General features: G+C 44.8%; 1 protein-coding gene across 1 annotated transcript in view; it reads left to right on the top strand.

Annotated features, from left to right (window-relative positions):
- The window catches only part of ADAM19 (ADAM metallopeptidase domain 19), a gene marked incomplete at its 5' end in the record, with an annotated part of 32,572 nt that overhangs the window by 15,036 nt on the left and 2,487 nt on the right, over positions 1–15,049 (top strand). The window contains 17 exons of the mRNA XM_080627274.1: positions 786–978; positions 1,198–1,263; positions 2,620–2,691; positions 3,535–3,701; positions 4,845–4,929; positions 5,167–5,306; positions 6,892–7,069; positions 7,721–7,810; positions 9,046–9,241; positions 9,514–9,622; positions 10,148–10,352; positions 10,868–10,948; positions 11,146–11,254; positions 11,357–11,489; positions 11,708–11,774; positions 12,030–12,224; positions 14,561–14,707. Coding sequence (XP_080483400.1) covers positions 786–978; positions 1,198–1,263; positions 2,620–2,691; positions 3,535–3,701; positions 4,845–4,929; positions 5,167–5,306; positions 6,892–7,069; positions 7,721–7,810; positions 9,046–9,241; positions 9,514–9,622; positions 10,148–10,352; positions 10,868–10,948; positions 11,146–11,254; positions 11,357–11,489; positions 11,708–11,774; positions 12,030–12,224; positions 14,561–14,707 — 2,233 coding nt within the window. The remainder of the gene's footprint in view (positions 1–785; positions 979–1,197; positions 1,264–2,619; positions 2,692–3,534; positions 3,702–4,844; positions 4,930–5,166; positions 5,307–6,891; positions 7,070–7,720; positions 7,811–9,045; positions 9,242–9,513; positions 9,623–10,147; positions 10,353–10,867; positions 10,949–11,145; positions 11,255–11,356; positions 11,490–11,707; positions 11,775–12,029; positions 12,225–14,560; positions 14,708–15,049) is intronic.

The following is a 15,049-nucleotide window of genomic DNA, read 5'->3' as shown; positions in this document are numbered from 1 at the left end:
AGACAGTGCAGCCACCTGTGGCTTGCAATGAGTAATCCAAAAGCTAAACTAGTCACAGGTGTGCCTTGCTCCCATCAGACTGCCTTTTCCTAGGCTCTGCCTTCCATCTGTGAGAGAGAGTAGAGATGTCTCAGTGTGCACATGCAGTTGGGTTCCTGCATCCCTGCACTGGCAGCGTGTGCTGGCAGCTCCTTGTCATCCTTTTCTAATTGCCAGGAAGGCATGGGAGCTGCACACACATAGCTGTTTTCATTCTGAGCCTTCACAGGGAGGTGTGCTGCCCATCGAGCCATGCATCTCGTGGGCATCAAGCACAGATGTCCAGCTCTCCTGGCTGTAAAATGCTCATTGAGAAAACCAGAGCCATATGATTATGTGCAGCTCACAGAAAGAACTGTAGTTTTGTCTTCTGTTGACAAAGTCTTTAAAATTTCAGGTCAGTTCTGTTAAAGACAAGCGTCTGCAAATGGTCAAAAAGTTTTCACTGCCCCCCAAGAAAAAGCTGTACTTAAAATTAGTGCTTCTCAGGTTAGCACTGTTGCAGAACATCCCCAAAAGCCCCTCAATTGAATGTCTGAGGCCCACTGAAATATGCAAGCTCAAGGATTCTCCCCTCTGAGCTCAAAATATTCCCATCCTTTTTATTAATGACCTAAATGTCCTGTTAAGGATAAGTGCCTTGCCAGGGTTAGACGGGAACTCAGCAGCAGCAGCAGCAGAAGGATTTGTCTGCAGTTGCTGTGATAGTATTTAACTTTCCCTCTTACTGCTTCCCATTTCAACAGAGGACTTATTGTACTGAGCAGCAATTCCAGCTATATCTTAGAGCCAGCTCCTGACAGCCCAAACCAGCACTTCATTTACAGGTTGGATGACTTGAGGTTGCAGAGAGGAGCCTGTGGCTACCAGGGCACTGGAGACACAACCAAAGACTGGCTCAGGGACTTCACAACTGGGATGAAACCACCACGCCAGAGGGTGAGCAGGGCTGGGACAGGAACATGGGCACTGGCTGTAGCTAAACTGATTTGTGATGCTTGGTTGCTGTAAGTCAATCACATCTGGAGGTCCCTGTGTGTGACGGGGCAGGGGGAATGGCCACTGAAAAATAAACTGGGAAAAACAACCTGTACATATGTTTTGTGAAGAGCTTCTGGGGGGATATTGAGGAAATAACCTGTGTTACTGCTGCTCTAGGTGAAACGGGAGGCTCTGCAGGCTACAAAGTATGTGGAGCTTCTGCTCGTGGCTGATTATGCAGAGGTAAGAACTGGGATCATGTTTATACCAACTGAGCACTGGACCCAGAGAGAGCATCCCACCTGCAGCATATCCTGGGGTGGGGAAGGAAGCTGGAGCTCAACAGGTTTCCTCTTGCCGTCTCAATGGTCCTACTCCCACCAGCAGACAGGAAAAGCTGTGTTCTGGTCTCTTTAGTCCTAACAGCCACAACCCCTCTGTCACCCACAACAGCCCACTGGTGCTTGGGGGAGAGATGCAGGTTGTGATCTGGATGAAGGATGAGGGTTAGAGATCAGTTTTGACCTCCCAAGGTACCAATGGCTGGCCCTAGTTATTGTTGGGAGTCTAGGGTGACTTGAGGGTTTCCAGAACAACGTGCTTCTAACTCTGCAGTAGACTTAATCTCTGGAGAAGATAACTGTGATTACCCTCTGCCCTGAGCTGGTAGCAGCTATATATATAAATAGACATTTTTAAGGCTACAGATCAGAGAATAGGGCTGGAAGAGACCCAGTGAAGTTAGCAATTCCTCCCGCATCCCCAGCCTGGGCAGCGCACCAGATGTACTTACTGACAGTGCAAACTATGCACTGTTTTGCTGATCATTTAATCTCCAGCACAGACAGGAGTCAGGCTGGTCCTGTTCATAATTTACAACTTGAAACTCCAATAGGGAAAGCCACATAGTGCTCTGGGCTATAATTTATTTGGAACAAAACTAAAGGCAGAACCTATTTGTTTTCTGCATTGGGTAGCAGGATACCAGGGAAACTGTGAGAAAACACATTATACTGCCATGTGTCGTTCATTTGATTGGACAAGCTGGGGTGGACACCTTCACAGTGTTGTCATTAACTGCCCTTGCTTTACTGTCTGCCTTGCCTAGAAGAAAAGTCCCAGGTTTTGTTGTCTCTTAAACAAAAATCTAAGCATTTTGCACCTTTAATTCCTTAAATCAGTTTGCTAAAATTAACTTCTAATTGCCAGGTGGCTTAAATAGGCAAATTAATTTGATGATGCATCCTCAATGATTGTATGAGTGAGATGTGATGAGTGCTACGGCAGCTTTGACCTCAGACGTGATGTTACCATGTATTTTACTTGGCACATTTGTCAGTTCTTTGTCAGCCCCTGGCTCTAGGGGCTCTGATAAGTTTGGGTTGCTCCATTGTGTTACTACTAGTGCTTGAGTAACATCGCTGCAGTGGGATGCTAGGGATGAATTCTGAATATACACGTACTCAGATACACAGTGAAGAAAACTTTTGGGCTTCCTTTTGTAGTTACCTTATTATTCTTAGAGTAATGTGACTTGTTTTAACACATTTCTGCTCTTCTAGTTACCTTTGTGCTGCCTGATGTGTTCATTTTGTTCAGTTTCAGAAGCATCACTTCAACATTGAAGCAACAAGGCTTAAATTAGTGGAGGCTGCTAATTACGTAGATAAGGTGAGATTGGGTGTGCATGAAATGGGGAAACCAAAGCACAGATCTTGAATTATGAGAATTGTGACAGAGGAATTCTGCCTTACTGTGGGTGAGAATAATGCTTCAGCAGTTTTTCCCAGTGGAGCAATTTTTCTTCACTGTTTTCCCCAGTGACCTGGGGAGTGGAGAGCATCTGCCAAACAGTTCTGTTGTTGGACACCAGGGATGGGCTGGGGGAATCTCCATTCCTTACCTTGGAGCCATCACAAGCATCTCTGTTTTAATACTTCTCTATTAACTATGTTACCTAAATAATGCTTTCTGACAAGGGACTGAGGTATTCCTTCAGACTGTCTTGGCCATTTGGCAACTAGAAATCCTGGCAACTAGAGCTGGAAGGAGCCTTCAGAGCTCATCCTTGCAGTGGTACCAAGTGGTTCTTTTCAGATCTACTCCCTTTACATTCTCCTTCTCCCCTTAAACTCCTTCCACCCCACTGCACGTGAAGACTTGTCCTGTTAGTACTTGACGCAGGCAGCAGATCATTTCCTTCCCTTTTTCAGGAATTTTGGTATATGTAAAGATAAACATGACGTGAGTCCCCAGTTTTGGTTTCTCTTCTTGTCATTCATTTAAAAATGAAACTTCGGCGTCTCTAGTTGAATCAAGTTTAGGTTTGTGAGTGGTGCACATTTCTCTCTGCAGAGCTGTATCACGACATTGCAGTGCATTGCCAGAGGGAGCATATTCTCTGGATGTGTGTATCTGTAGTAACATTTAGCAGGGTTCATACTCAATATTTAAACATCTCAAAATAAATCAGTGGTGCTCATTTTGTCATCTCTTTTCCTTCCTATATCTTAGTTTTACAGATCCCTGAATATCCGAATTGCCTTGGTGGGGCTGGAGATCTGGAGTAATTGGAATAAATGTGATGTAAGTGAGAATCCCTACTCCACCTTGAAGTCTTTTCTGGCCTGGAGTAGCAAGGAGCGGGTGCACAGAAAACACGATAATGCCCAACTAATCACGTAAGTTTATTTCTCCTCAAATAAACTGCTTCTGACAAGTGGGGTTGGTGGGTGGGAAATCAGTATGTAAGGTTGTATCATTCTAATATTCAGAGTGGCAGATTTACATAGAGGCTGCTCAGCCAGCATTAAGCTCTGGCACCCAGAGCACAGCCATGTTAGGAAAAGTGGGGGTCCCAGGCTATGTAGCAGCTTCCATACACATGCATCGAAGTGCATCAGCTTTATTGTGTGTGAATATCTCACGCAGCTGCACATGATCTGTCACAGCTGCATGTAGAACCTCAAGGAAATCTGAACCATAAGCAAGACCTGTAAACGGGATCTAAACCCTTTATGGAAGTCATTCATTCCTAACTCTTCCCACTGAGGCACAGGGGACATGGTGCTGGGAGCTAACTGATGGCCTAACTCACCCTACTGATCCCATTAGGGCCAGTAGCTATGGCCAGCAATGCAGATGTCATTGGAAGATCTCCTTACCTCTTCCATGGTAATTCATCCACCAGTAAATAATGGCAAGTCAGGAGAAACCTGCACAACCAAAATGCAGTTTCCCTTGTTTTGTTTGGCTGTTTTTTGCTTGATGGGTTTTTTTTTCCCCTTTAACATTGCTGTATTTCATCTGCCTGGTCATGTCCTGAGCACGATTTTCAGGGCTCCCATTTCAGACGTGCTGGCAGGGATAATGCAGAATTCTGGCTCACCAGGCAGGAGCTGAGCATGGCTGCACCTCAGAGATGTTATCTAGTACTCTGTCAAGTCCCTGAATCCCAAGCTGGCAACCGTCAGGCTTATGGTAAATTAAGTATTCACAAACAGTTACCAGTTAAGGATCCAGAAAGAGTCAATTCTGTGCCTGTTGCAAAGCTCTTGTTGCAGGAGCACTTTCTGGCACCAGACCATTACAAAAACCAGGATTGGCTGCTTGTCCCATAAACCCAAATAGCAGTCCAAGAAAAATAGGTCTTAAGGCTCTGTAGCTCTGCTATGATGTCGTATACTTGAAGACGCTACTAAAGAAAAAGCATTCACCTCATACTGTGTGTATGTACGAAGCTGTGGACTGCAGGATGCATTTCTCTGCCTTGTCTTCTCAAGGGCCTCAGTGCCAATTCATGGTCTTTTCTGGGTTGATTTTAGGGGTGTGCCCTTCCAAGGTACCACAGTGGGCTTGGCTCCTGTGATGGCCATGTGCTCTGATTTCCAGTCAGGAGGAGTAAACATGGTAAGTAATTGCTAATACCAAATATGAAGTATCTTTCCAGCAGTGAATGCATAGGATAGATGCCTCCTAAAGCTCAGGAAGAGAATATTTCCTGGGAAGGCCTTTAACTCACCTGCTTATAGGCAGGAACACCTTCAATGGATGTTTTCTACATGTAGTAATGAGAAATGCTGCATACCCCATTGAATCAGGACAGGCATAGGTAAAATGCTGATGTGCTGCTTTGACCTTGCACAGGATCACTCTGATAATGCCATTGGTGTTGCTGCTACCATTGCCCATGAGATGGGACACAATTTTGGCATGAATCACGATTCAGCTGGCTGCTGTAATACACCTGCAGAAGATGGAGGCTGCATCATGGCTTCAGCAACTGGGTGAGTTCATCTTACATGATCTAACAGAGAAATGCAAAGGGCTTCGTTACAAGAGCCTTGGTAGAGTAAGAGCTACAAACGCAGACTGATGGTGGGTCTGTTGCTGGCTGTCGGAGCTAGTTCTCTCTATTTATAGAGAAAATCCTGCTGGGCAAACCCTGGCTCATGTATCAGTAGCAAATTGATATATTCCCAATGAATTTATCCTGCCTGAGATTACCCTTAGGTGACACAGGCACCTGACAGAGTTTGCAAATGGAGCTCTAAACTGTCTGATGAAAAGGAAGATTTTCCTATCTTCAGTCCTGACAGACTGTCCCAGGACCCCTCTAGCCGCTCATCAGAGTTTGTGCTTCCCACTCTGTCATACCAAATGATTCATCAGCCCAAAGCACGTTCAATACATGTAGACACACATCCTTCTGCAAAACCTGGACTGCCTGTTGCCAGCAGGTACAGAGAAACAGGGGTGACCAGAACATGTGTGACCTTGGCAGAGGTTTACATGGGTTTCATTTGTGTTGCACATGAGATGCATAGATAGATCATTGACAGGGTTTCTAAAGCATCTGGTACAAAAGCTCGTGTGTGTTAGAATGTGGTAATTAGAGGAAAAAGAATTGCTTCAGGAAATAACTGATTTTTATTAAAAGGCACAGTGATAGGGCTATATTTTTAAGTCAGAAGACGTGAGAACAGATTGACTGCATATTGTAAGAATACTGCTTGGTTTCAATGAGCCACAGAAAGCCTGTGTTTAAAAGAAAACAAATAGCTGGATTTGAGAGAAAGGGGAAGTGAGAGTGACTGGAAACCCACAGGGATCCAGCTTCCATATTTCAGTCATGTAAAAACGTCAGACGAACCCATTCACTTAAAGCCACATTTCCGATTCTCTCAAACCTTCTTCCTTGGGGTTTAGCAGGGAATTTTCTCCATAGATATCTTCTTGTATGTACATTATTTTCTCCAAATAAGGAAGAGCATTTAGGTGAGAAGTGAAAACATCGTGGCATGCAAGTAGAACTTGCAACATGAACACACACATTCATGGTCATATAGAGTGCATAGCTTCTGGCATTGTGGCAACAGAAACGAATAATTCACATAGCAGCAAATATTCACATCCATTGCAATGAGGCATTAGATAGGAAAAAAGAAATGTTATTTTTAGCAGTTAGATTCACAAGCAGTTATTTGCAGTCTGAATGCTGGATTCTCCGGCTTTTTCAGGCAGTTAGGAATAAGCCACAGCACCAGTACTGAGCAGGTAAGGAGAGACATACTTGTTAGCTACCACAGTCAAATTTAACTCAACGTATTTTGCTTCAATGAAGTTTATTTTTTAAGGCCACTGTTTCTAGACAGTCTTGCAATGCAATCTCACCTTCTCTTCAAATGTGATCCAAATGGATCTGATTTTGAACAGGCACACAAAACCACAATCTGCTTTAGCACAGTTTTATAGACTTCAGAGGGAGACCTGTGTCCTTTGGCAGTTGTCAGGATTTACATGTGCTCCTTTTTGGTTCTCTAATCACTGCCCACATGTGTCTTGATGTTTTTCTACACTATCCATATTCAGGCACCCATTCCCCAAGGTGTTCAACCGGTGCAATAGGAAAGAGCTGGAGAAGTATCTGCAGTCTGGTGGAGGGATGTGTCTCTCCAATATGCCCGATACCAGAAAAATGTATGGTGGAAAGAAATGTGGAAATGGCTACTTGGAAGAGGGGGAGGAGTGTGACTGTGGAGAGGTGGAGGTAACAATTGCTCAGATCCAGCCATTTGGGGTTTAGTGGGACACTGTGATTTTATTATGTATTTCACAAGTACAGTTATGTGATATGTAAACAGCTTTTGTTTGTGCAGGAAACGTGCATACCTTCCCTGTATGTAGATGTATGCACAATGTAAATCACATCTAACTCATAATGTGTAGTACAGTGCATGCCAGAACTCAGGGATGGTATGATCCATGGGTGAACAGAGGAGATGAAAACATTTAGAAAAGAAAACAAAAAGCAATCTATCTTAGATGTTACATTTCCATATGTAAGTTCACTTTACCTACAGCTCCATTCCTGATAATGATGGAGCTTCTCTTAGCACTACATCTCACTTTTCCTAGTTCATACTTTGACAAAAGTGAGCTGGAACCTGCAGCCCAGATTTGCCACATGTAAAACCTATAGTACCCAGTCAGTCCAACAGAGGATACAGTTATGCAGTACTGTAATTCAGCACATGCTGGATATCACGAGCATATTGTAGAAGGAAGGGTGTTACTTTGTGTGCATGTAATTCATCATTTATGAGAACAGATGAGCCTCAGCCTCACACTTCAATGCTCTGGCATGTTCCTGTCTTGAACATCTGCCTTGTAAACTCCACTGCATCTCTCTGTCTTTTAGGAATGCAGTAACCCTTGCTGCGATGCCAGAACCTGCTCCCTGAAGCTGGGTGCTGAATGTGCTCATGGCAGCTGCTGTCATCAGTGCAAGGTGGGATCTCAGAGTTTTCCTAAGAGAAGAGAGGGAATAATGGTGGTGGAAGTGTAAGGCTGAAAAATGGAGGGGAAAGGGGAGCAAACACAGCCAAACATGGAGTTCAGCTCCTCACCTGCAAGCAATGGTCTGATTTTTGGATACAACAGTTACAGTGCAATCAAACTAGTGGGGTTCTTTCTTCTAGATGACTAATTTGAGTCCTGTGATAAGATAAGCTGTGAGTGCTGCTGGAATGAAGTCTCACTGCTTCTCACTTAGGGGTGGGATGAATCAGAATGAATATTTCTCTCTTTTGGCTCTAGAAGAAATCTAGACAGAGCATTTAAAGCAAACGCTTCCTCTGGGGATTCGTCTGAGCCTCTATTTGCTCTGAATCCTCTTTTTCTGTGATGCAGTTGAATTCCTTTAGCCCAGGTGCTTGATGAAGAAATGCTAGCAGAGATAATTGTATACATATGACCACTATAATTTTAAATCTCAGCTTTCCTTATAGAGTCTGGTTAAAATGTGTTTCTGATTTTGGAGCCAAAGATCTCAAGGTTTGCCAACAAATTAACTCAAAAATGAACATAGGCAAACATTTCTCTGAAGCTCAGTTTTGTGTTTGCACATTTACCTCTGTGCTCCTACTGACCTATGCTGGGCATGTGGAAAATAATGTTCCAGGAATTCACCTGGACTCACTTCTTCCGCAAGAGACTTAGAAAAACCTTCTGGATGTGCATGACCTTTTGTTCTCCGTGTCTATGGTGGAAAGGACAAGAATGAATTGGGTGAACTCATAAACAAAGGAGACAGAAGTTACTCATCAGAAAAAAGTCTCCAGCAGAAATGACAGCAAACAGTGAAACAAACTTCCCAACAAGGGAGAGTTTCGAGGATAGATTACACAAACATCTGCCAGAAATGGTTGAGTTAAATCAAATCCTACCCTAGGGCAGAGGGAGATGGATCAGTGTCCCCTTGAGATCTGGCATCCTTATTTTGTGTGCATGATCTCGTCACTACCTAGGGAAGGGATCCAGTCGTTAATTTGATTTTACACAGCTCAGCCACTTAATGAAGTTGCAGAGTCATTTGGATCACTGCTGACCTCAATAAGCCTAAAATGAAGTGGATAAAGAGACGCATGCAAGATTTTTTCTCATCTACAGGGATACATTGTGCAAACTTGGAACCACAAAGGAGCCAAGCAGTAATTCAGCCTTTTCCCCTTTGCATCTTTTTAGCTGATGTCTCCAGGAACTCTCTGCAGGGAAAGAGCAGGACTTTGTGACCTCCCAGAATACTGCACTGGCGAGTCACCATTTTGCCCCTCCAACTCTTACCAAATCGATGGGGCTCCCTGCGATGGAGGAAAGGCGTATTGCTACAGTGGCATGTGCCTCACGTATAAAGACCAGTGCATACAGCTGTGGGGGCCTGGTAAGGACACTGCTTGCAGTAAAATACACTGTCTTTTGAACAGGCAATGTTTTGTGGCATCCTGCTATTATTACCCTGTGTAAGGCAGTAGTACCTTTCATACCTGTTGTCAGTAGCAAAGTCTGGGGAGCCTTTTCTCCTGCCCTGCTTGCTTGGAAGAAGCAGCAGAAATTTTCCATGTTCAAACCATCCCAGAAACAGAACAACTGAGTGGTTAGCATGGAGTGAGGTGGGCTGGAGGCTCCATAGCCACATGAGTCTCTTCCATGCAGGAGCAAGGCCAGCACCAGATGCCTGCTTTGAGAAGGTTAATGCCGCTGGAGACACCTATGGGAACTGTGGGAAGGACATCTATGGCAACTACAGGAAGTGTGAGATGAGGTGGGAGAGTGGCGGCCAAGAGCTGCTCATTGGAGATATTTTTATATATTACAAAAATATATGCCAGTAGATGAAACCAAAACATGGATCAGTTTTATTACCCCCCTCTGCCTCCTGGAAACCAGTTGCATCCCTGTTGGACTTAGAGCTCTGAAGAGCTCCTCACACTGAAGCTTTAAGTTTACAATTTCCCCTGCCTTTTCCATTTTGAAACATCTAGTTGGTATTTTTTCAAAGTAACGGAAGAGGGGTTTTCAGATCCGTAAGTTAAATGTAGCTTTTAAAGTGAGACAAAAACTTCTTAGTTGTATCTGTGATTTTATTGGGGCTGGCCTACCAATGGGGATATTGAAATAGTGCCATCAGTACCCAGCACTGTTGCTTGGGCTACCTCTCAGGAAGTGCTTGATATCTTGCCGTTGAGCAATGACTCAACACTGCTGCTTTAATTCACATGTAGAGCTGATGCCTAAAAAACTTTCAGCAAACCAGAAATAGTCACTTTAGCTTTTCCTTTGAAATCAGAGACGCTAAATGTGGGAAGATCCAGTGCCAGAGCTCTGCTTCCAAACCCCTGCAGTCCAACGCGGTGGCCATAGATACAACTATCCTCATGCAGAGGACGGAGCTGAGGTGCCGAGGGACCCATGTGTACAGATCTGACAGTGAAGAAAAGGAGATGCTGGATCCTGGCTTGGTGCTGACAGGAACAAAATGTGGGAGCCATCATGTAGGTACAAGCCTGTAATGGCTTGGGGGGAAGTTCAGGGTATCAAGTCGTTCATTTCTTATGCGTAATGTCTTTCTTGGAGATTTTTATAACAATTTCTTAGAGGCTTCTGAGAAGCAATGGAAGAATACACACCAAAGGCCATACCTTAAGTCCTTGTTAGGTGAAGGCCAGGGCAGGTGTTGAATTTGGTATTTGCTAGTTGGTTGAGGCTGTCTTGCTTAAAGGTGAGACATTCCATATGAAATCAAGACACCTGAAAGCTCCCTCAGACTTGCCACATGGGCATGGCCAAGCTATCAACTTCTGAGCTCCCACTCCTCTCTGATGTGTGTTGGCTGGGATTTAGGGTAGTGATTATATTTGCTTGGGAACCAGGTTAACTTCATGGCCTGTTGTCTTTCCCAGGGTATTACTTGTATCGTCGGGGACCCCACAAGTCACAAAACCACACAAGGCAGTATGGTACATAACCCAAAGAGCTAACACTGAGTTCTTGGATCCTTTCTCTACAGGTTTGCTTTGAGGGACGCTGCCAGAACACATCCATCGTATTTGACTCTGAAAGCTGTAACAAGAAGTGCCATGGTCATGGAGTAGGTGTCATCTTTTTCATCTCCATTTCAGACTAAAGCAGCATGTGCTGCCATTCATTTGTGCATGGTTGTTCAGCTCAGTTCTGATACCACGCTTAGGCTTGCTCTGGACTTTGGCCTCTTGATTTGCTCTTTTCTGTCATGTTTGATGCATTTTCTGGTCTGTGGGCTAAAGTATTTGAGTCTTCCTATTCTAGGTCTGCAATAACAACAAGAACTGCCACTGCAACCAGGGGTGGGCTCCCCCATTTTGCAATAAGCAGGGCAGGGGTGGAAGCTTGGACAGTGGTCCCCCCATGCCTGAAGGTGAGTAGGACCAAATCTACTATGATGGCACTTCAGAGGGACTTGAATTAGATGAGGAGCAGAGAGATTTCCGTTTAACAAACTCTACTTTCTTGCCCTCAGGCCCTTCAGCAGTTGCGATAACTCTTGCAGTCCTGGCTCCCATTCTCCTTCTCATCATTGTGTTTTTATTCTACTATCTGAAATGCTGGAATAAATTTGCCATCTGTTCTCTTAAGAAGACCCCGCAGTTCAGGTAAGTTGCCAGTGCAGTGCCTTGCCTGCCTGCATCCACTCCCTTTCACTGTCAGGACAGAAGAGAAGTTGCAAAGGCTGTCAGGAATACAACTACATGGGTTTGTTGGTATAGTCTTCTCATTTTTTTTACTTCAGTTAAAACATAATAGAAAATACAGCAAAGAAAAATGAGAAAATGTACCAAGGAAATAACTCTTTTCTTTCTGTCATTGTCAGTGACACCTCTGGAAATGGACACGCAAACCCTGCATTCAAGTTGAAAACCCCACAGGAGCAGAGGAAGGTAGGGGCAAGGTCAACTTCCACCTTCCTGGGGAGAGATGCTGCTGTCTAAGATATGGGATGTGGTTCCCTCTCCCTCTGTGATTAGGGAGAGGTTCTATCAAAGGATGGGTAAAACACCTACTAGACATACTGGTGTTGCAGGCAATGTTTTCCACTATGTGGCTCATAGACCTTATGTAGATCCTCAAAAGTGTAGCAGATAGTAAAAAGGTGGTTTGAAGTGGAAACACCTAACTCCAAGTCTTCTGCACAGGTCATTGGCTTCTCTCAGATCCCATCAAAACCTCCTCCCCAGCAAGCTCCAGGGCTCCGAATAAACCTGCAGCAGCCACCTGCCTTCTCCACTGGCTACATGTGTGGTGCGGGGCAGTCCAATGCAAAGGACACTGCCCGTCGGACACCCCCGAGCAGACCAGCACCTCCTGCTCCCAGACTCGCTGTCTCTGAGGTACAGGGTTGTGCTGCTGTCCTGCAGATGTGGTTTGATGGGAGGTTTGTACTGAGAGTGATGCCTCTCACCCTGGTGGGGTGTAGGAGTTATTGTGCTCACTAGCACATGCTCCATCTCGCCACAGGACAATCACTGGTGGTCTACCTCACTTTGTAGTAGATGACAATGACCATGCTCAACAATAGCACACACCATTACTCTTAGTTCAGGTCCCCTGATACCTCTAACCTGGGCGTGAAATCGGACACCTTGGATCACAAAGCAACATTCATGTTACCATGGTCATCTAAACATTTTTTAGCTGCAAATCAAACAGATAACGTGCCAGGAACGAAAGGACTGTACAGATTTTTCCCTGAGCAAGCCTAGCACAGCTCTTCTTACCATTTGCATGTATTCTGTCTCCTGGAAACAAGCTCTTCTGGAATTACCAGTCAGTGATAAGTCTGAGGCTCAGTACTGAGTACAAGATGTCCATGCCTTGGGATGCTCCCCCAGGTATCTTCTATTTGGCCATTCCTGGACTAAAGCCTCAGGAGCCTCAAATAAATTCTGATGTGAAGCATAAATGGGACCTTTAGCATGTTGCATAGGAAACATTAGACTTAACCCAGAGTGACCCCATCTTATGTCAGCATCCTGGCCACAAGGTTCTTTTGAGTGTTATAAGGAAAGGGTTTTGATTTACTTCTTTTGCTAGCAATTTTGGTCTAAGCTTAGTACAGATCCCACATTGTTATGGAAAAGATGGTAAATCGTTCAGACTGCTTTAACTCCATTTTACCCAAATATTTCCCTACTTCCTTTATTAGGTTAGGGCCAGCAAAGAAGCGAAGGGCTCAGTTACAGGATAGCAGGAGGCTGGCTCCCAGGCAGTCTCTCTCTGAAGAACAGAGAGGAAAACAAACCCAAAATACTTTAGTGAATGGGATTTGTTTCTAGCTCCATTGTTCCTGTGAACAGCCGGCACTTCAGCAGGAAAGAAAGCTAAAACAAAAGCAGGAAGCTGGCTGTAGTCAATAAGGAATAGGTATCCTTCCCAGCTGGTTGTTGACAAGTTCCCCACAACCTCCACTGTGTTCCCTCCTCAATGCATCCAGTCTGTTTATCTCAGTCAGGTCTTCTAGATGGAATGATTTGCCTAGGATTTCCAAAAGAAACCTTGCCATTTATTTGGGTTGGGAAGGGCCATAAGGTGTGGAAGGTACAGGAGAAATAATTCATTCCAGTCCTTGCTAGTGTCAGTGTCCTTCCTAGACGTTTGCAATATCTGCCAGATTTGCTCTTCTGCTATTCCTATAAGAGCAATTTGGACCTTGTGGTTAGTGGCATTTAGCCTTCCTTGTCCTTCCTGGAGTCACAGGGCAAGATCCTTGGAGAGTGGTGGATCCCCAAGCATCGGCTGATGCAGCCGACAAGCATCGCATTTGTGTGTAGTCTAAGGACACTGCAGGGGTTTTGGGTCCCCTCCACATTGTGAGTGCAGCTGTGTTTATTAAATCAACACCTGGAAGCCAGCAACAGCTCAGAAACTAAGCAACAGCAGGCAGCTGGTTCTTGAGTGGGTAACTTCTCCCCAGGGGCATGCTTTACACTGAAACTCATTAGGTGAATGGAAAATACAATGCTCCAAGTATCCTATTAGGGACAGCTGGGTGCACAAACAAAGTCATAACTGATGTAGGTGGGTGCAGGGCTGTGTGTGTTTGTATGTGCACACATATATATGTATATAGGGTTTACATGCATTGTATTGGCAATCCTATAGCATGAGTGTCTTCAGTGAATGAATAATTTGGCTGATTAAAAGGCTCTGGAACACTGCTTCCCTATTACTTGCAGAATTCCAGGCTTAAAACTTCTGGATCCTGGAATAGCCAGAATGAGGCATACTTTCAGCCCACAGCTCCGTTTAGAAGGCAGAGAAAGGTGGAAACCTTGCTACCCTGTTTGGTTGTCCTCAGTTTGAAGGTGGCTGCCCAGCAGCCTAAAGCCATCAATCTTCATGAAACTTCATAGGTGAAAAACTACATTTTGAAAACCACTGATCACCTGTGTAATACAATAAGCCACAGCAGCAGCTGCCTGTGCTCCATCCTTTCTTTAGAGAGGGTGAGGTCATTGCAAGCATGGTTTTACCTGTATCCCTTCAGTCTTTATCTCAGGCAGGGTTGCTACAGGCAGAGTTGCAACCACGATTCCTGCCTAGTCTCTAAGGTTTCTGCTGTTTTTCCTCATGCATCCATTAGATGTAATACTGCAACTACTACCTCTGTTTTCAGGCTGGGCATCTGTCCAGGCTGGGAAATCAAAACTATTTCTTTCTTGTGTAGGATATTTCTAGGCCCCGGCCACCACAGAGAGCTTTGCCAGCCAATCCCATCCCAAACAGACCCAGAGCCTGGCCAGGGCACAGCCCTGCCATCTCGCTGCCTCCTACACACGCTAGAACCCCAGGACAACTCCAGCCTGTGGCAGAGGTAGGCACTGAGCGCACTGATGGGAAACACAGCAGCGTTTCCTCACCACAAGGGAATAAAAGTATTCTGAAGGGAATAACCTTGCTATCATATTGCAAAACATCTTCATGCACAGGCCTGGTGGGTGGAAATGGAGAAGGTTGGTTGCCTTTACTGCAGGGCAATAAAGTTTACCTGATACTTATTGCATTTACTGGGTTAAGCAAAACAGTTGACTCAGTTCTCCACATCCCTGAGGACTTCCTCAGGTAAGACTTGTGGGAGAATATCCTATGTAATGTGTTAGGGTATGAGTGCATGTGAATGGAGGCAGACTTCCCCTGGCTGGCTGTAACATCAGCT

This window comes from Psittacula echo (genome assembly GCF_963264785.1).
Source record: "Psittacula echo genome assembly, chromosome: 11".
Taxonomy (NCBI): Eukaryota; Metazoa; Chordata; class Aves; order Psittaciformes; family Psittacidae; genus Psittacula; species Psittacula echo.
The sequence above is the reverse complement of the archived record's forward strand: the minus strand, read 5'-3'. Positions and strand labels throughout refer to the sequence as shown.